Here is a 22,414-nt window from a genome sequence, read left to right as displayed (position 1 = left end):
AATCCCAGCTACTTGGGAGGCTGAGGCAGGAGAATCACTTGAACCTGGGAGGTGGAGGTTGCGGTGAGCCGAGACTGTGCCACTGCACTCCAGCCTGTGCAACAAGAGTGAAACTCTGTCTCAAAAAATAATAATATTAATTGTAATAACAATAATAAAAATGTTTAAGAGTGCAAAGAATTCTTGAGACCAAAAAAGTTTGAGAACTAGGGCTTGAAGGCCTTCAAGCAAAGATAGGAAAAGGCTATTGCAAGTATGGTACAAAGCACAGGGAGAAGGTTTTATAAATATATATATTATATTTAACATAAAATTCATCTGTATTATAAAAATAATACATTTGATATAAATAAATATTATTAAATCTGATTTTTAACATTTTGATTGTATACTGGTGTAAAGTACCATTTCTCTTATTTTTATGTCAAGAATATGTATCCTCTACATAGTGTAAGTTTATTATAGTTTTTCTTACTTCATTCCTAACTTCCTAGCTGTAGTGATAAAATCTATTATTTATTATCAATAAAAATATTGATATAAATTTTATTTACATGATATACAACATTTAAATATAACAATATTTTATATTACAAAATACAATATTATATATTACCAAAAAAAACTCCATTTAGCAGAGCAAGAATGGAGTTTGTTTTGTACAGTGCTGAGTTCCAGCCCATAGAATTGTTAAATAAATAAAAATGAAAGAACACTATAAGTAAGATCAAACTCGTCTGTTATAATAGTAAATGTGAATGATTCCGATTCTCCCTTTAGAAAGACAAAGCCTTCTAAGTATGGTCAAAATTCTATTTACAGTAGCATCAGAAAGAATAAAATACTTAGGAATAAATTTAATCAAGGAGGCACAAGACCTGTGCACTGAAAACTCAGTAATTGAAAATGAGCAAATGATGTGATAGACATGTCTCCAAGGGAAATATAGAAATGCCAATAAACACATAAAAAGATGTTCAACATCATTAGTCATTAGGGAAGTGCAAATCAACCTGACTTTGTACCTATTAGGATGGTTATAATTTTTTTAAAAAAACAGGAAATAAAAGGTATTGGCGAGGATGTGGAGAAATTAGAACCCTTATACATTGCTGGTGGAAATGTAAAATGGTGCAGCACTGTGGAAAACAGTTTGGTGATTCCTCAAAAAGTTAAACATAGAATTACCATATGACCATCAATTCTACTCCTAGGCATATATCTAAAGAAATTGAAAACAAGGACTGAAGCAGATGCTCAAATACCAATGTCCGTAGCAGCTTTGTTCAGAATAGCCAAAAGGTAGAAACAACCCAAGTAATCTATGAGCAGATGAATGGATAAACGAAATGGAGCTTATACATTCCATGGAATATTCTTCAGCTATACAAAGAATAGAGTTCTGATACATGCTACAAGATGCATAAACTTTAAAAACATTATGCTAAGTGAAATAAGCCAGACACAAAAGGATAAATACTGTATTCCCCTTTTATGAAGTGCCGAAAATAAGAAAATTTATTGGATCACAAATAGATTAGAGATAACCAGTGGAAGGGGAGAAAAAGGAGTTACTGCTCAATACATCCAGTTTCTCATTGGGATGGTGAAAATTTATGGAACTAAGCAGTGATAATGGTTGTATAACGTTGTGAATGTCATTGATGCCACGAATCATACCCTTAAAATGGTTTTAATGGTAAATTTTATGTTATATCTCTTTTACAACAATAAGAAAGACAAAAAAATTTAAAATATATTATGCGATATTAAGAAAGAAAAAAACAGAAACAGTATAAGAAAAGTAAGAATTTAAATTAAAACGTATCAAATACGATTTAAAATTTTTGTTTAAGATATTGATACTTGGTCCAGTGCACAATAAAGACAAGAACTTTTTTTTTTTTTTTTTTGAGATGGAGTCTCGCTCTGTCACCAGGCTGGAGTGCAGTGGCGCCATCTCGGTTCACTGCAACCTCCGCCTCCAGGGTTCAAGCTATTATCTTGCCTCAGCCTGCTGAGTAGCTGGGACTATAGGCGTGCGCCACCGTGCCGAGCTAATTTTTGTATTTGTAGTAGAGACGGGGTTTCACCATGTTGGCCAGGATGGTCTCGATTTCTTGACCTCGTGATCCACCTACCTCAGCCTCCCAAAGTGCTGGGATTACAGGCGGGAGCCACCACGCCTGGCCTGAAGACAAGAAATTTTGAACAAGAGAGTGCTAACTAACGTATTGAAATACATCAAGCAAATACTGATATATAGAAGAGCTCATTCAGCTGTTTCGAAGGCAGAGCTCTGTAACACATGTACTCTTAACTAAAGAACTGTCTCCCACCACTGGAAAGGAGGTCTTCTCTGACCAAACACACAGCATCTTGGAGTTAGCCAGGGTTAACCTGGATCATCTGGCTGGCTAGGGAAGGAGCACTCAGGGAGAAAGAGGATGGTCACCTTCCCAACCAGATTGGCCATTAGATCTTATGTATCAACACAGTGACATATGGGAGAATTAAAATTCTAGTGTGCAAAAATATGCCATATGTTAACAGAAAATGGACTGCAGGGAAATTTGTATTAGGTAAAACTGAGAGAAAGTTAAGAGCACACAACAATAGATAAGCAATAGACAACCCGATATAAAAATGAGTAAAGAATATGCACAGTCAATTCACAAAAGGAAACATTAAAATGGCCTAAATAAATGGCTAAAATAAATACTTAAGCAAAAAAGCTCAACTTCACTATGGTTTAGGGAAATGCAAATTAAAGCAACGATAGCTCATGTTTTCACGGTCACATTAATAAAAGTTTAAAAGAGGGAAGTAGAGGTAAATAGGAATTTGAGGAAAAGGAACCTTCTTATAGTGGCTCGTTGGGATGTGAATTGCTGCAGCTTTCCAAAAAAAAAAAACAAATCTTACACTATCCACAAACGAGGAAAGCATAGATACCTTCTTAGCTACTAATCCCACTCCTAGGAAAAGGAGTATTAATTACAATAGGTTCTTTATTGCAATATTGTTTATATAAGCAAAAAGAGCAAACAATCCTGACATCCTTCTATTAGCAGTAGGTTGAATAAATCATAAGACATCTACTATGAACTATTTTGCAGCAATCAAGAAGACTTAATTAGATCTCTGTTTAGGATTTGAATGAGTGACCATGTTGTGACGTTAATAGAAAAAAATAATTTGCCAAGAAGCATACAGAGTTTGTTCTCAATTTGGAAAAATAATGACAAATTTGGAGGAGATATCCTATATACATATGTGTGTTTGATTGAGTTTGGAAAAATCAGAACCACCTGAGATGGAGGTGGGAGTGACAAAATATACATGGTATTATAAGTGAATATATAGGCTATAAAATCATGTTGTTAAATTTCTGAAAATAAGTGCAACTTAAGCATATAACTAAGGAGTAGATGTTAACCTGGACAAATGAAACATAGATCGTTTTGAGCAAGAGATGGCAACATTTTTTGTCAAGAGCCAGATAGTAAAATTTTCAGTTTTGCAGACCATGCCATATCTATTGCAATTACTTAGTTCTGCCATTGCAGTGGAAAAATAGCCCTAGACAAATGAATGTGTGATTGTATTTTGATAAAGCTTCATTTACAAATATGGGCTATAGAACATATTTGGCCTGTAAGCCATAGGGTGAGAATCTCTGGTTAGATGAAGGGATTGAGAGCATTATTTTTCTTCAATTCTTGTCATTACACAAAGTCAGAGGATTTTCTAAAATAAATAAAAAGACAAATCGGCAAAATAATAATAGTTGAAAACTTCAGATTGGGCAAATAAGTGTACAAAAAAATCACATGTTGAGGAATAAGCTGCTTTGATTCTTGTGTGTTCAACTTTGAAACCTTTATCACAGTTATAAAAACCATTTATAAAAGTTGATATAACTCCACAGAGTATACCTCAATAAATTTGCACATAAAAGATATCAAAATGGCTATATTTTCTCATCACAATACACCAAAAACTAGGAATTAATGAGAAAATAATACATTAAAAATTCAAAGTTTTAGAAAACAGAGTACCTTAGATCTTGATCAAAGAGAAATTTAAAAACAGCCATTGCAGATTACCTGGGGAATAACAATCGCTAATGATCACTGAGTGTATGTGCCTCAAGCATTCTTCTAAGTCCTTTACATGAATTGGTTTACTTAGTCTTTAAAATACCCTTTGAATGGGATATCATGCATATTCCTCATTGTATAGAAGAGAAAACTGAGACAGACAGGTTAACTAATTTGTCGAAATTCATATGGCAGGTTGAGGTTAGAATTAGAATATTGCCAGTCAGCTTCAACAGCCTAGAATGGTAAGCCTTACATTATTTAGCTTCTTCATTAGGAATGCTGAAACATATATTACTCATAAAAATTTCTGGGGTGCTGATGCCAAAACTGTCCTCAGAGGAATTTTTCAATCCTTTTTGTTATTTGACAGGAAAAAATTCACATAAATGAAGAAAACATTTTGCTTAACAATTTTTAAATTATTAAAAACATGTAAAAGGCTGCTGGACTAAGGAATTAATAAAGTAATGCATAAGGAAAAAAGAAATCATAGAAATGATAAAGAAATCTAAAAGCAGATTCTTTAAAGTGACCAATTATAAAACAAACAGACTGGGTCAATTGTAATTTCACAAAATAACAATTCTACAAATACATGTGAATGAGAAAGAAAACATAACCCTGTTGATATTGAAGAGATTTAATACTTGATAAAAATATTATATCTTCTCTATTCTAATAAAATTTAAAATATCCATGAAATGTACCATGTCAGAAGAAAAATACAATTTACCAGGTGTACTTTAAAATGGGCAGAATTGCCGATAAACCCATATCTGTTTGAGTCCCTATTTTCAATTCTTTTAGGTATATACCCAGAAGTGGTATTGCTGGGGGATATGGTAATTCTGTTTAACTTTTTGGAGAATTGTCAGACTATTTTCCGCAGCTGCTGTACCATTTTACATCCCCATCAGCAATGCACAAATGTTCCAATTTCTCTACATCCTCACCAACACTTGTTATTTTCTGGTTTAAAAAAAATTATTATTATACCACCTTAAAAGGGACTGAAGTCAGTTTGATTTGCATTTCCCTAATGACTAATGATGTGGAGCATCTTTTCGTGTGTTTATTCGCCATTTGTATGTCTTTTTTGGAAAAATGTCTATTCTCATCCTTTGCCCACTTCCTAATTGGGTTGTTTGTTTCATTGTTACTGAGTTACAGGAGTCCTTTATATGTTCTAAGTATTAAACTCTTATCAGATAGGATTTTCACGTATTTTCTATCATTCTGTGGGTTGTCTTTTTAATCTCTTGGTGGCATCTTTTGTTCTTGGCTTGGACTGCAGGGCACTTCAGTTCCTCACTACATGGGCATCTCCAAAGGACAACTGGCCTTTCCCAGAATGGGCATCTCAAAAAGAGAGGAAAACATTGCAGTGCTTTTTGTGATTAGCCTCTGAAGTTGCACACTATCTTTTCCACTTTATTCTATTCATTAGAATCAAGTCACGAAGCACAGCCCACATTCAAAAAGAGAGGAAATGGGCTCCATCACTTGAAGGGACATGTGTAAAATAATTTGTGTACATATTTAAAACCACCACAAAGAAGCACCTTCAAAAAAAGACAATGGCCCAGTTTTGTAACTCTTTTTAAACTTCAAGAAATAGATAATCCAAGTATTGATATTATTTAAACTGATATGGAACACAGAAATAAAATTATAGTCATATTAAAGTTTGCCAAAGATTACAAATGAAATTAAAATGAAATATATCTCTGGCTCATTTGCTAATATAAATGCTAAACATCTTAATTTGAATATTAAATAAAAACAATATTAAAAGAATTATGCAAGCTGAACAAGTAGGGTTATTCCAGAAATGGTTCCAAATTAGGAAATCCACAAACTTACAATATTAAAGAGTATAACTTTTCTTAAATGTCATATAAATATACTCTCTAATGCCAAAAAACATAATGAATGGTTAAAATCTAAAAGCATGCTTGAATGTAATTAAAGGTCAAAGGAAAAGAGCACTCGGCACCCTTCCTATTATTCAAAGTAGTTGTGGAAATTCAAACCAGTAAAATGACAGCCCCCTATATTTAGAGAGATATACATATGGATATAGCTAGAGAGAGAGAGAAGGTAAATTTATTATTAACTGATGGTTGTTTACCTGAAAACCCGAAGGAATTGTTTGAAAGGTTATTAGAACTAATTAGAAATAGTAGTGAGATATCTAGCAAAAAATAAATACTTATAAATTAATTACTTCCTTTATATAGGTAACAATATAGAATATAAGGAGTAAAAATATCATTCACAACACAAACAAAATCATCCAGAAAGAAATTTAACAAGAAATATATAGGACTTATAAGCAGAAGATTTAAAAGAGGGGGACATAAAAAAATACTTGAAGAAATGCAGGATATAACATTTTTTTTAAAAGATTTAATGTTGTGGTGATGTTAATTATCCCTGAATTAGTATGCAAATTTAATGTAATTCCTATCAGTTCCAATGACATTCTTTTTTTAATTTGACAAGATGTCTGTAAATGTCATGAGACCCACCAAAAGAATATTCTGAGATAATAACAAGAAAGGTGTTTGACACCAGACCAGAGGTGGGTTCGATACCCACCTCTCAGTGCCTGGTAACCACCTTTCTACTCTCTACTTCTATGAATTCAACTGTTTTAGATTTCACATGTAAGAAAGATCATGTGGTATTAGTTCTGTGCCTAGCTTATTTTGGAAGGTATTTTAAGGCACACATACATTGTAGTGTCATTATGTTGTAATTTTTCCTGACCTGATGTCCCATATCTGTAAAATCCTTCTATTGAAGCCTAGGCTCTTTCCCTAGGACTCCCTGTCTGGAATAATAAATACCTTACCTCTGTATTTAACAGAATTGTTCTGTCTGCATATAGTCCCCACTTTTTCTTCAAGTAGTTTCTCAAACAAATGCAGTTTTTTTCCTGAAAGGATGAATAAAAATTTAACAGCTTTAAGTCTATATATATAGATATATTTTAAACCAAACGACTCACATTGTACATGGTTTTATAGCCGTCTTTAATACTTATGAACGATATTGTATAATTATTCTAATTATTATATATTACTCTACAACACCATTTTTAGTGGTTGTATATTGGTTATTACTTGGATAGTCCATAACCTACCTAACAAAGTCCTTAATATCTGGAATTAAAGTGGTTTCACATTTCAGCTGTTAGCAAAAACACTACAATGCACGATCCTGTACACATGAAAAGAAATGAGAGGAGGACTTCACTGACTTCAAAGACAGCTTAAGGATTCAGATCTTCACATCGACACAAGAGACAAGATTTGCAGATTTGGGTAAAAGGCTATGCACGGTTTTAAGCCTTTCAGTACATATTGCCAAAGTGCCCTCCACTAAACTTTGATCATGACCTGTGGAGTGAGTCACAACAGTGACTCTTTGAGTTTATATTACTACTAGGTTTTGTCAATTTGCCAATCTAATAGGCAAAAATGGCATTTTATTTGCATTTTAAAGTGTATTTATCATGTTATAAGTGAAGCTAAACTTTTCATATGTTCATTTGACTATTTCCATTTTTCCTTTGTAAATTATTTGTTCATAATTCTTTACCATTTTTCTACTTGGTTGTTCACCTTTTTATAATTGACGTATAAGAGTTGTTTTTATTATTTTTCCTCTGTGGTTTGTCTTCGGATTTGTATGTAGAAAGGTTTATTTGTAATTATTCAATTTTATCAATGTTGTTCATAGTAGCATTTGCCTAAATCACCCAGTTCTTTTATTGTTTTATTTTTGACATTTAATCTTTGATACACATGTCATGAGGCAGAGATCTAGCTTAGCTTTTCAGATATTTGTCCTATGAATGAATAATTCAGTTTTCCGTGTCTTGAAATTCCATCTTTATCACTGCAAATTTCTTACAAAAACTTGTATCTATTTCTTGGGTTTTCCCCCACTTTGCTCTAGGGATCTGTGTCCCTATTCCTGCATCATTTCAATTATTTTGCATTTTAAATGCATTTTAACATCCCTTCTGTTTTTGTGCCATAAAATACCTTCCAAAATAAGCTAGGCACAGAAGAACTGATACCACATGATCCTACTTACATGTAAAATCTAAAACAGTTGAACTCATAGAAGTAGAGAGTAGAAAGTGGAGAAGTAGAGAGTAGAAAGGTTACCAGGCACGAAGAGCTGGGGAGCTGAGATTTGGTCAAAGGGCACAGAGTTTGAGTTAGACAGAAGGAGTAAGTTTCAGAGATCTATTCCACAGTGTGATGACTATAGTTAATAATAATGTGTATTTCAAAATTGCCGGCTGGGCACAGTGTCTCATGCCTGTAGCACTTTGGGAGGCAGAGGCATCCGAATTGCTTAAGCCTAGAAGTTAGAAATTAGCCCGGGCAAAATGGCAAAACCCTGTCTCTACCAAAAAATACAAAAATTAGCCGGGTGTGGCAGCGCATACCTGTAGTCCCAGCTACTGGGAGGCTAAGGTGGGAGAATGGTTTGCATCCGGGAAGCAAGGGTTGCGGTGAGCCAAGATCACATCACTGGACTCCAGCCTGGGTGACAGAGCCAGACCCTATCAAAAATAAAAGAAAGAAAAGAAAAAAATATTACTAAAAGAGTAGATTTTAAATATTCTCACCACACACACACATACACACACACAGAGACACAAACAAGTATGTGTGAGGTGATGGACATGTTAATTAGCTTAATTTAATCATTTGCAACAGAAACATATATCAAAACACCACATTTTACCCTATAAATATATGCAATTATTATTTGTTCATAAAAATAACATCAAATTAAAAAAAAAAAGTCACTGTTTTTGCAGCCATACGTAGGCTGGAACCTGCTTCACATTTTGGCTCCAATGTTCTAGCTTAGTCACATTAAGCTCTAGCTTAGCAAGCACACCCAAAACAACCTCTAGGAGGCCAAAAGTCAGAGGACACCCATGATCCTGTGCTCTTAGACAACTTTTAAATGTATGATAGGAGACAGGCAGAGGAAAACACAGGTAATAACAGGATTATCCTATTCTTTCCATACTCCAGTGGTTCTCAACTTGTTTATTTGCAGCAATTTTTAAGATTTTTTTTCTTGGCACACTTGAAAAGTTTTTACACCACAGCCTATATTAAACAGGCTAGCAATAAGTAAAATTCAATCACTACCTAAAACGTAAAAGAGACTCACTGTGTCTACAAAAACATTGACTACTATTGCCATAGTCACATGGTTCCCTTTAGCTTTCTGTCACTGTTTTGGGAAGAGCTGGTATATCAGTTAGGAATTCCAGCTGTAAAAGACAGAAGAAATAAAATAACAGGATCTCAAACATAGATAGTAGTTTACTTCTCTCTCAGGTTAAAAATCACGAAAGTAGGCAGTCCAGCGTTTATACAATGACTCCATAATCCACAGAAACCTGAGTTCCTTCCATTTTGCTACTCTGACCTCCTCAAAATGAGACGCCATCTTATCTCATGGTCCAAATTCCAGCCAGTATAGAGGACACAGGGAAGAAGGGAAGGCCAATTCCTTTAAAGAAGTTGCATTTAAAGACAGAAGTTGCACAAGACACTCCGCTTACATCCTCTGGCCAGAAGTTAGTAACATGGCTGTGCCTGGCTGTAAGGAAAGATGAGAAGTGAAACCTTTATTGCAGGTGGCCAATGGCCCAGTTAAAACTAGAGGGTTCCATTACTAATGAAGGAGAGGAAAGTGGATACTGGGGATGGCACCATAGTCTTTGCTACAAATGGTTACTGCCCTGATCATATTTCTTGCATAATCAAGAGGAAAAGTTCTTAACTCTTGCGGTTACTGCCTCATCGTTATATGGCATTCCATTTTACCCTTTAATTTTTACTGGGTCAAGTTTAGCCCTGCTCTACACCAGAACACATGAATAGCTTTGCTCAGGATTCTTTGTGACATTGTTCACAGTTAATATTATGGATACCTAATAAATTTTTTAAAAGACAAAATGTTCTACATTTGTGGCCTGCTCTAGACAGTTTTATGGCAAAGTGGGTGAGTATCCCTGCCTTTTACATTTCAAGTGTAGGAGTGTTTAGCTGTCTCCTCTGGCTCTCATTTACTGACTCTTCTGAGTAAATCCATTGTTCTTTCCTTTATGCAAGAGACTATCTGAGCACCCAAAGCTTGAAAGTCTCTAAGCTAGGTGCTATAGTGTTATGTATTTCAGTAAGACATTTTCCCTACTTAATCCAGGAGCTTGTCATTTCTTTGCTGGAAGTACACATGGATAAAATAACTGCAAGGTTTCTGAAAGACTTAAATACAAAAATGTCCCATGAAGAAAAAGGGAAATATCTCATTCAGTTGTGAGTGATTAGGAATAAAAATGAATTGGAGAGGTCAAAATGTAAGCTTGTCCTTAAAAAGAAAGGACTAATTTGCAGATGGAGATGGGGTTTCTTCCTTCCGAGGTCTGCCATGGTGTAATCTGTCCTGTAATATCTAGTGTCTACGTGCTATTATTTTCTAAATGATGAGTTAAATGGGAAATATGTGTAGAGTACAATCATTTTTTATCCTTTGCTTTAGGTTTCGACTCATTGGTTCCCCATCTACTACTTGTCTCGTCTCAGGCAATAATGTCACGTGGGATAAGGAGGCACCTATTTGTGAGAGTAAGTTGAAATACTTTTCTCCACAAATTCCTCTATGTGATCCTGACTTGCCCCTGGAGTATGAAGAATAAATCGAATCCTTCTTGCACGAAGTAGTCTCTCAGATAGTTGAAAATAGGAGTCAGATGCTTCATGGTCTTCCTGGCTTTTCTTTATCTTAAAAGGTGATTTATCTGAAACTGTGGGCTTGAACCCAGGCAAAATAGCTCTACTTTCCTATTACAATAGTAAACCTTTCCAGTATAGAGAGTATTGTCCTTAATGAGTACATTTTAAAGGCGTTAGACAAAATTAGATCTGTCTTTGCCAACTCTTACTATCTATCAGGTTACAATTCCACAAAGTAGGCTACTCATTTTCTTGTTATTCTAATCCAAATAATAAAAAGAACTCTTCTTACAGTTCTTAGCAATTTCCCTAATCCTCTGGTCATTTTGAGTTCTAATCCTCCTTCAATTCTTTTAGGCTCATGTCTTTAGTCGTATTTGTTCTTGATTAGCTGACCCTCCATTTTTCCCATAAGATATTTTTAAATGAATCTCCAAAACTTTAAAAACATGAAAGAATGATTGCAAATTGGCAAAGTGTTATAGCTGTGAAGAAATCAGCATCACACACAGAATTGATGGCAGCAAAAGTAGGCACAGATTTCCAGAAAGCTAATGGCCAATATAAACAAAAGCCTGAAAGTAAACACCCTCTGACACACAATTCCGTTTCCCAGAATTTAGCCCAAGAAAATAATCATGAAATAGTCCCATAATTTTGGTCCAGAGATACTCAATGCAATAATATTTGGGATAGTGGAAAATGTTAAACAACCTAAATGTTCAGCATGGTTTGAAAATAGCTAGTAGAAAAAATAAGGTGTATTTTAATGGCTATAAGTTTTTAAGAAATGTAAAAAAGTGCACCATGAGGAATTAAAGGTTGAGATGCCTCATCCAAGTGGGAAGAGCATATCTGTGAAGCTACATGACTGATTATTATTCAGCCACCAAATATGGTAGTATAGAAAACACATCCATCCATACATATGCATGTATCCACATAAGTATCTAAGAGGATATAATTAAATTGTTACAAATAGTTATCTTTGAACCATTTTCATTTTCTTATTTTTGTCCATATTTTTTAAATTTCCTCCAATGAATGTGTTCATTGTATTCACTAATATTCCTCCCTGCTAAATTAACATTGACTTTTAAAGACTAAATGAATGAGAATATATACAAGGTGCCTCCCATACCTGCCAAGAACTTGCAATTCTATGAAATAATTCAAATTATCAAAGAATTATCAGTTTACTATACGAAGTTTTCTAGGCATGGCACCTTTTGTAATGAAACTGCACATTGTGCACATGTACCCTAGAACTTAAAGTGTAATAATAATAGTAATAATAATAAAACCTTGAAAACATAAAAAAAGAAAGGAATGCAAAAAAAAAAATCTTTCCATGACATTAAATATTCTTTGAAAAATGGTTTTTAATGGGAGCATTATATTCCAAAGTTTGTATATTCAATAAAGTATTTAATCATTCTTCTAAAAAAAAATTTTACACTTCTACATTTATAGGTCAGTAATCATTTAATTGAGTCAACACTAGTTATGTGTGTATGTGTGTGTAGTCACTTAGCCAATATGTGAATACTATTATCTTATGACAGAACACAGTGTTCATTTATCATTTTATTGCCCCTACATCTGCCATTATTTCATTTTTCATGCCTTATCTTTTGTATTTCCTTTGCTCTCGTTTTCTTGATAAATAATGCCAGAAGTAGTATATTTAACCTGCAAAGAGGTTACTTTAATAACCTATAGGAGAAAATGTCCAGCAGTAGATAAGTACCTTAACAATCTGTGATAAAATCACATGTATTATCCACTTAAAATTATAAATATGTAAACCAAAAAATACATGTTTTTTTGGTGAAATACTTAACTATGAGCAGAACCAGTATCATACACGCCTAAATTTCAACTAGGTAAAAATGTCTGATTATTAGCAAATATTTTAAGAAAATAACAGTATTGTAATTCAATTTAGAAAATTATTGGATTATTTGCATTTGGTATTTAAATTCATAGTAAAATAATTCATTATTAAAAAATAAGCTGTTTTACCACATTCTTCCTTCTCTCAGTCATATCTTGTAAGCCACCTCCAACCATATCCAATGGAGACTTCTACAGCAACAACAGAACATCTTTTCACAGTGGAACAGTGGTAACTTACCAGTGCCACACTGGACCAGATGGAGAACAGCTGTTTGAGCTCGTGGGAGAACGGTCAATATATTGCACCAGCAAAGATGATCAAGTTGGTGCTTGGAGCAGCCCTCCCCCTCGATGTATTTCTACTAATAAATGCACAGCTCCAGAAGTTAAAAACGGAATTAGAGTACCAGGAAATAGGAGTTTCTTTTCCCTCAATGAGATCGTGAGATTTAGATGTCAGCCCGGCTTTGTCATGGTAGGGTCCCACACTGTGCAGTGCCAGACCAACAACAGATGGGGGCCCAAGCTGCCACACTGCTCCAGGGGTGAGTGTGAGCCATCAATACTTTGCTGGGTGTGAGGGTACATATAGATGATAGGAGTTGCTGAAATTAAGGAAGAAGTGTGTAAGGAGTATGAAATTGGCATAAACACTTTAAGCATTATAGTAGCTTCACTGTCTGTTATCTCTGTTAATACTTATCTCAAAGTAATGGCTTATTCTCTCATCTATAGTAGACATATTTTATATGCATTTTAAAATTTACCATTTACAGCGAATACATGAGGCAGCTACTATTGGTATCCCCATTTTACTTTGAGAGAACTGAGTCTTAGTGATATTAAAGAACTTTTCCAAGGCTCTGACTCCAGAGCCTAATGATCATGTACAGTGGAATGTCTAATGAACAATAATGAGTAATAGTGGTGATCATATCTCTATCCCTGGAGTGGGGCAGTAGGCAAGTGAGCCATGAGGACCAAAATGAGAGCATCAAATCAAAAAGGCCTTGGACTTCAACTCTTTCACATTATAACTGAAAAGACTGAGGCTCAGAAAAAGTGTTTCGCTCAAATCCAAACAAACATATATATACACACATATATACTTGATATATAATTATATATGGTTCAGATTGAGGCTCAAATTCATTCTTAGAGGTTTGTTGATTGTTTTGTTTGTTTGTTTGTTTGTTTGTTTGAGACAGGGTCTCACTCTGTTGCCCAGGCTGGAGTACAGTTGTACAATCATAGTTCACTGAAGCCTCTAACTCCTGGGCTCAAGTAAGACCCCTGCCTCAGTCTCACAGGTAGCTGGAACTCCAGGTACACACTACCACATCTGGCTAATTTTTATTTATTTTTAGAGACAGTGTCTTGCTATGTTGCCCAGGCTGATCTTGAGCCCCTGTCTTCAAACAATCCTCCTGCCTCAGCCTCCCAAAGTACTGGGATTTCAGGCCTGAGCCACCATGCCTGCATTTTGATGCCCTGAGAACACACCAATTGTCCTGTGCATGGAGGCAGCCAATATTTCGGTTAAAATATGGTCTAAGCAATAGATTCTATCACTAAAATGTCTGTAGCTTTTTTTTTCTTTGGGGGGGGGTTGTTCTCTTTGTTTATTTTTAATTTATTAATATTTAATTTTTGTGGGTACATAGTAGGTGTATATATTTATGGGGTACATGAAATGTTTTGATACAGGCATGCAATGTAAAATAATCATGGAGAATGAGGTATCCATGCCCTTAAGCATTTATCTTTTGTGTTACAAAAAATCCAATTACACTCTTTCATTTTTAAACCTATGATTAAGTTCTTACTAACTACAGTCACCCTGTCACGCTATCAAATACTACGTCATATTCATTCTTTCTTTTTTTTTTTGTACCCATTAACTGTCCTCACCTCCCCTCCCTACCCTCACCCCCTGCCCCCATGACTTTGTTCTTGATGCCTCCTCTTTTCTTAGCTGAAATGACTGGCTTAACACAGAGTGGGAAGAATTAGAATTGGTCACAGGGACAGAAAGGAAGCTAACAGTTCAGCCTTGTGCTGGCTGAAAGAGGGACAGGGAGTGAGGAAAATGAAGACTAGGTGAAGGTGTCTGTTAGATGAGACCTTGGCAACAGTACCCCTTGCTGCTGCCTTACGCGTGAGCTTGAGGGATTGCCTCTGTAGGAAATGGAAGAGCGGCCAAGCCACCAACACTCACGACTCTGTGCTCCATAACCAGTAGTTGAAAGCAAGAGGAATATGCTGCCTTGTAGTCTTCGGAACATGTTTCAGTAGAAAAAAAACACAGACAAGGTGTTGGAGAGACTTTGATTCTAGTCACAGTTCTGCTTGGTATCCTTGGTTTCCTTGTTAGTGACGTGCGGCTACTGAACTACCAATCTTCTCTTTTAATAGCTGCCCTCTGCAATGACGATTTTTAAGCTCTCAGGCTAGCTTAAGATGTAGCAAAGGAAATTCCCCCATAATTAACAAGTGCTCTGGAACTGTCCTTTCCACAGTGTGTCAGCCGCCTCCAGAAATCCTGCATGGTGAGCATACTCCAAGCCATCAGGACAAATTTTCACCTGGGCAGGAAGTGTTCTACAGCTGTGAGCCCGGCTATGACCTCAGAGGGGCTGCGTCTCTGCATTGCACGCCCCAGGGAGACTGGAGCCCTGAAGCCCCCATATGTACAGGTGCCTTGACTCTCTGGCTTCCAGATTGCTGTTTCCCCCTCACATGGAGGTCTTACTTCTGTTGTTTTATTTTTTTCTTCTAGTGAAATCCTGTGATGAATTCCTGGGACAACTCCCTCATGGCCGTGTGCTGTTTCCACTCAATCTCCAGCTTGGAGCAAAGGTGTCCTTTGTTTGCGATGAAGGGTGAGTATGACCCAGGGTTGAGACCAAGGACTCAGTGTGGAGAATCACTCCTGTGAGTTCAGGGGTTAATCCAAACCAGGAGCCGACCTAGTAGATAAGAAGTACCCAGAGAGATGAATTTATGGAAGGGTAGTTTTGAAATAAGGATAGGGACTAAGTGGCACCACTTTCAGAAGACAATGAGAAAATGGCACATACAGCTCAATGTCAGGTACAAGCATAAATACAGTCACTGATCTTGTGTACACAGTTGGAACTTGAAGTGAATGGGTATGTATTTATTTGGAGGCAAAAGAACATAATTTTATAAAAGCTGTGCTAGAAAAAAAAATGAGGAATGAGACAAAAATTGTTTGTCCCATGATAAGGAAGGCAAAGGTCGCTTAGGAAACTTAAAACCAATCAACAGCGGAATCTGTAACAGTGCATGGGTAAGTGTGTTTTCACCCAATAATGTATCTTCAGGTCAGGAATGGCCAGTGTAATTCTTTTAATGCAGGATTCTTCTCAGCCACTTTGCCAGCCAATGACTTCCGGCCAGCAATGCCCCTGCCCAGGCCTTGTGTGGGCCCGGGCTCACCGCAGGAAACACCACATCTACTCGGCCCACCAGGCAGCGCCTGGCTGGTGCTCTGACTCAGACCCTGGGGCCCCCACGACTGCACACTCAGCCCCTGGTGGGAGGGGGTGTGTGAGTGAGCGAGTGTGGGGTCCAGCTGGCCACTCCAAGCACCTGCACAGGAATGGGGTCCAAGCAGTGCTTGCAGCTGGACCAGGCATGTCGCACTGAAGGAAATGTGGTGGTGCCCAAACAGGGGTGCCCACGACCCTGAAGCCCAGAGGGGGTATTACAGCACGCTAACAGCTCGTAGTATTTGATAATGCCCGCAGCCCAACAGATGGCGGTGTGTTTAACAGCTCTGTCAATCCTGTAGCCCCGCTCAGGCCTGCATCTCTGGGACTGGCTTGACCCACTGCTGCTTCCTGTCACGTGGTGCAGCTGCCCTCCCACAGCAGAGGGCGGAGGGCCACAGTGTTACAGGCTTCTTTGTACCTGTATTTGGTGGGTCCTGAGTTCTTGTCCCACATCCAAGAAATATAAGGTTATGCTATCAATGAAAGGGTGAGGAGGGTAGAGAAGAGTTTTACTGAGCGACAATCTTAGCGGAGAGGAGACACGAGGTGGTCCCCCAGATGAAGTCAGGGGGTCTCTCTCTGTCTCTTAGTGTGGCTGGTTCTGGGGCTTTTATGGACTCAGAATGGGGAGCCTGTGCTGATTGGTTTGTGAGTATGCAAAAAAGACTAAAACAAAGACACCACTCAAAGGTGGGCACAGCAGTGTAAAAACCAATTAGGGAAGCGCAGGTATATGTAAAACAGATGAAGAGTGAGGAGCAATCAGAGGAAAGCACACCAAACAGGAAGAGAGGTTTTCAAGCCAGTCCATGGATTTACCTGGAACTTGTAGCGAGGCTTTAAACTGTCTTCAACTTGAAGGTCGGGTTTCATCGGGATCCACCCCATCTGCCTAGGATTTGTCTGCCTCCTGCTTCTATCAGTTTCAAGTGGTATTATTAGTTGTTTATGTGTATCCATTACTCTTGGTGGTGTGCACTATGAGTCTGGAGGGATAACTAGATTGGGCAATTAAGCAGTTATTTTTAATGATTTCCAAGGAATCTTTGGCATTTACAAAGTGCACCATCCAATAATGATGTCTAATTTCAGAATGATTTCAGATTTCAGAAGGGAAGCAGGACTCAATAATCAGTTGGGCATTTCGGGGCAGCAAAGACTCTTACCCCCACTCTTCTTTATTTCTTAGAGCACATGGTTCAGCATGCTTCTGTGAGCCTCCTCTGGCCCGTTACAATTGTAGTGGCAAGAAGAACAGTGCCCACATTCTCTTTCTAGATGTTCCTGGCTTTGCTTACCAAATCAAGAGCTGTTCTGCCTCATGACCCATTAATGAGAATAAGTGGGATGTCAGAGAGCCATCAGTGAAAGATGACACCTGAAGGTTACGGCTCTTGCGCCCATGGAGAAGTCTGGTTCTGTGTTCATGCCTTCTGTAGGTGATGCTGGGCTATGAAGTTTATATGGCAATTATGCACAGCAGCTCCAATTGCTTTGCTAGTCACAGGGTACCATGGTTCTTTAGAGTAAATTGGCCTTTGAGTTTCTGCCAGCTACTGAAGAATTCAGATTCCCAGTGAACTAAGACTTTAGCTGGGCCTGAACCTAAGAACCAAATGATAGTCAAGGAGGAAAATGGTAGTGAGGAAGCTCACTACCATGTGAGAGATGGGAATTGCTCACACATTTGCTACCACTTTTTTTTCTTTAGGTTCCGATTAAAAGGCAGGTCTGCTAGTCATTGTGTCTTGGCTGGAATGAAAGCCCTTTGGAATAGCAGTGCTCCAGTGTGTGAACGTGAGTAGAAAGAACTATGTGGTTTGGATAACTCTCCTTATTTTTGTTTTCCAGTGTGTTTTTCTGCATGGAATCACCTGTTGTCTGGATCTTTACTTAACTAAATTACGGATAAAAATACTTCTTTGTTGGAAGAATTTCAAGAAGGGTCTTGTAGGTCTTCTCTGACATGTGTTTTTGTTACTAATCTGTAAATCACTTAGTTTAATGACAGTGTTTAATCTTGTGGGGAATGTAAGCAAGAAACTAGATGACATAATGGTGCCGCACATTTTAGTCATTTATTTTTAGTTTTCTTATCAAGGAGGAATCTTTCTTAAATGTTTATTATTTTTTTTTCTTTTTTGAGACACAGTCACCCAGGACAGAGTGGAATGGTGCAATCACAGCTCACTGCAGCCTCAATCTCCTGGGCTCGCACCTCAGCCTCCTAGTAGTTGGGACTACAGGTGCATGCCACCACACCTGGCTAATTTTTGTATTTTTTGCAGAGATAGAATCTCACCATATTGCCCAACTGGTCTCAAACTCCTGGGCTCAAGATATGCTCCTACCTTGGCCTCCAAAAGTGTTAGGATTACAAGTGTGAGCAATCATGCCCAGCCAAATTTTTATGTTCTTTTATCCCCTCACATATCATAAACAATTTAGTCAGCTTCTTATTTGACCTGCAGCATTTAATGACATAGGGCTTCCCGTGTGCCAGGACTTTCCATGAGTAGAAAAAGCAACGAATAGCGAGTGAATAGTGAAGACACCTCCCTACTTTCCTGGGGTGTATTTTCTTGAAGCAGACTGTGAACAAGGAAATAAATAAGTAAACAAAATTCTAAAAATTATAATACATAAAATGGCAGTTAAATAGGCATGTTATAGAGAAAATAAAACAGAGTTACATGATAAATTAGTATGGTGGAAGGAGCAGGGATGATGAATCAGTGTCTGAAATGATGATTAGTGCCCTAAGTTTCCAAACCATCCGCTTAAATAAAATATGCTGAAATTCAGAAAAAATTCAGAAACTCTTAGACAAAAGTACATGTTTGACATACCAAGGCATTACTGATTGATTCTATTCTGTCTACTAAAGCAAGGCAAGAATTTTTTAAGCCCTTTTTTCCTGATTATTGGAAAATGTTTATTTTAATTTGTATTGTGTTAAAATAACTTATAGAAATCAATTCGGATACCTTATGGTGAGTATTATGGTGAAGAACATTTAATACCTGAGGAAACTCAAGTATTCAACAAATTCAACCTTACAGAGACACATAAAGCTGAAAATAAATATATAAATAAACTTAGGAAAACACAAACAGGTAAAATTCAAGCATGAGAAGTCAATCATTGTTTGATGTACTAAGTCTTTTTTATACACATAATTCTGATAAACTTGGGCATCTCTTCCTAAATTCATATCAAATTAGAAGCATCAAGTGCTTTTAGGGAAGGAACTGTTCTAAGCAGACTAAAAGGAGGAAGAAATGATGGTTAATAAATTGGAAGAAAGAAAAAAGGGCTCTTTGGCATCATTTAATCTGAGTCAAAACAGCCTTACTGGTATCTGATGACGCCATTGGAAATTTGGTGTTGGTCCTGATGATAATGGTCTTGAATCACCAAGAAACATTTACATTGCTAAAGATGATAGTTCATGATTATTAAAGTTCATAGATTTCCTTGGAACTTATCGTCTCTGATGACCAAAACTTTGTCTGTCTTGAACCTCATTGTCAAACCAGGAATCTTACTATGCCTGAGTTAAAGTGGGCAACCAAATGGGTCCTTTTTAAAAAATTAAAACAATTACTTTTCAAATTCATAATGAACATAGGTACCCAGGTATCCCAGGAACACTTTTGGCTTTTGCAATAAACTGTAATTTAGGTCTCACTTCAGTTAGTTGCCTCTCAACAAAAGCCTTACAGATTTAAATTCCATCCACCTTAGTTATATTCTTTCTAAACGCACAGTCACAGGTCACTATTATTTCAGTCATCTTAAGTGAAACTCTAATAGAGCTTAAAGCTCTTGTTTTCTTTCTAGAAATCTTTTGCCCAAATCCTCCAGCTATCCTTAATGGGAGACACACCGGAACTCCCCTTGGAGATATTCCCTATGGAAAAGAAATATCTTACACATGCGACCCCCACCCAGACAGAGGGATGACCTTCGACCTCATTGGGGAGAGCACCATCCGCTGCACAAGTGACCTTCAAGGGAATGGGGTTTGGAGCAGCCCCGCCCCTCGCTGTGAACTTTCTGTTCCTGCTGGTTAGTACCTGCTTCCACATATCCTAAATGGGTTCAGAATATCGAGGTGAGAACCTCCATATTTCTATAGTAACAGTCATTTTTGCTTGTGAAAACGGCTTTGCTATGAATGTCAGAGACAGAACTACTTCCCAAGTGAATGACAAATGGGTTCTAGTAGGCACACTGTGTCTCAGTTGTTGGTATTCTGATGGTCCTTGGGGTGAGGAGTGTGGGATGGTAAAGAGAGAAGTGGGTGGACAGTGAAGAGAATTGGTGAGGTCCAGATTTTGTAGAGAATATTTTCAAAGTAGTGAAAGCAAATGCTAAAGAAAATACTCTTTTATTCTACGTCTACTACTATGAGTTGTCTTTATCCTGGATAGATGGATGTGCTGCACAAAAAGTACACGATGATGACATAATTTACTTCAGAACTGATAGTGCTATAAAAGTAATTTAAGAAACTCAGATGTAGGGATTTATACTTTTTATGTTGTTTCCAAGGGTTTGTTCAAGCCACTGACTATGTTTATTTGATCCTTCACCTCAATATTAATAAAGGGAACTCAGGAGACCCTGGAGAAGCAGAGTTTAAAATTGTACTCTTAGCCTAATGGGTGCAGCAAACCAACATGGCACATGCATACCTATGTATCAAACCTGCACATTGTGCACATGTACCCTAGAACTTAAAGTATATATACACACACACACACACACACACATATATATATATAAAGAGAGACTATACTCTCTTTAAATATATACATATATAAAGAGAGTGTGGTATTTTATATATATATATAAAGAGAGATTGTACTCTTAGCTTCCATAGCTCATTCCTTTGATATATTAGTCTGGCTTTAAATGACAGTACCTGACAACTGTAGGCACAAGTGTGGCTATGACTGCCCACACCAGCTCCATCTTCCAGTAAGGACAGAACAGCACTGAATTGTTAGCTTGTCGATCCCTGTGGTACTTCCCCATCTGACCCAGTTTGAAGTTAGAGACTGTAAAGGATAGTGTTTAAATGTCAAGAAGTCTAGGTTTAGAGAACCTGTCTTTCACTGATCAAATAAGAGTGAGTGGCTTATGACCTGGCTGGCTCAGGTCTTCATGAACCTCTATAGCCAGAGATATTGGATATGTTCATGTGTTCATATGCCTATGTTTAACTGAGTGTCTTTTCTTGTGTTTGCGTGGGAACTTGTTCTTAGCCTGCCCACATCCACCCAAGATCCAGAACGGGCACTACATTGGAGGACACGTATCTCTATATCTTCCTGGGATGACAATCAGCTACATTTGTGACCCTGGCTACCTGTTAGTGGGAAAGGGCATCATTTTCTGTACAGACCAGGGAATCTGGAGCCAATTGGATCATTATTGCAAAGGTGACTTATTTCTTGGTATTTCTTATTCTTGCTGGGTTGTATGGAACACTGATATATGAGGCTTATAAGGCTGAGAGACCACTGAAATGAGCATAATGAAAGGGATAATATTTTGTCCTCTTGGCAGCTGCTTTCTTTTCATTTACATAAAATTTATTTCATCTTACTAACTGTCCTCTTTGCATAGTCGATAGCAGTGCTTCTCCATCCAGAGCATTAACACAATCAGCTGGGAACCTTGTTAAAAAGTTTCTCAAACTCCATTCCATGGCCTCTGATTCTGTTTTGAAGTGGGGTCAAAAGTCTATTTTTAACAAACTCATCAGAATGCTCTGATGCAGGAAGACCACAGTCCACATTACAATAAATACCACTTTGCCTTCTTGCTTCTATCAAGGAAAAAAAATATTGTAGGCTAATTTTGAGAATATTACAACTGAAAAGAAGTCTGTGCTTGAAGATGAAGGACGTGCTGATGGCTGGGCAGAAAAAGAAAGTAAAGCTAAGAATGAGTTAAACAAAATAAAGTAGCCTGTGTGCAGTGGCTCAGGCCTGTAATCCCAGCACTTTGGGAGGCTGAGGGGGGAGGATCATGAGGTCAAGAGATCGAGACCATCCTGGCCAACATGGTGAAACCCCATTTCTACTAAAAATACAAA

General features: G+C 37.2%; 1 protein-coding gene across 2 annotated transcripts in view; it reads left to right on the top strand.

Annotated features, from left to right (window-relative positions):
- The window catches only part of CR1 (complement C3b/C4b receptor 1 (Knops blood group)), a 204,860-nt gene that overhangs the window by 80,151 nt on the left and 102,295 nt on the right, over nt 1–22,414 (top strand). The window contains exons 28-34 of one of the 2 annotated variants that reach the window (XM_025396262.1): nt 10,695–10,780; nt 12,934–13,332; nt 15,307–15,483; nt 15,567–15,669; nt 18,017–18,102; nt 20,149–20,376; nt 21,579–21,755. In XM_025396262.1, coding sequence (XP_025252047.1) covers nt 10,695–10,780; nt 12,934–13,332; nt 15,307–15,483; nt 15,567–15,669; nt 18,017–18,102; nt 20,149–20,376; nt 21,579–21,755 — 1,256 coding nt within the window. The remainder of the gene's footprint in view (nt 1–10,694; nt 10,781–12,933; nt 13,333–15,306; nt 15,484–15,566; nt 15,670–18,016; nt 18,103–20,148; nt 20,377–21,578; nt 21,756–22,414) is intronic. The other variant, XM_025396253.1, reaches the window with a different exon arrangement.

This window comes from Theropithecus gelada, chromosome 1 (assembly GCF_003255815.1).
Source record: "Theropithecus gelada isolate Dixy chromosome 1, Tgel_1.0, whole genome shotgun sequence".
Lineage (NCBI taxonomy): Eukaryota > Metazoa > Chordata > Mammalia > Primates > Cercopithecidae > Theropithecus > Theropithecus gelada.
The sequence above is the reverse complement of the archived record's forward strand: the minus strand, read 5'-3'. Positions and strand labels throughout refer to the sequence as shown.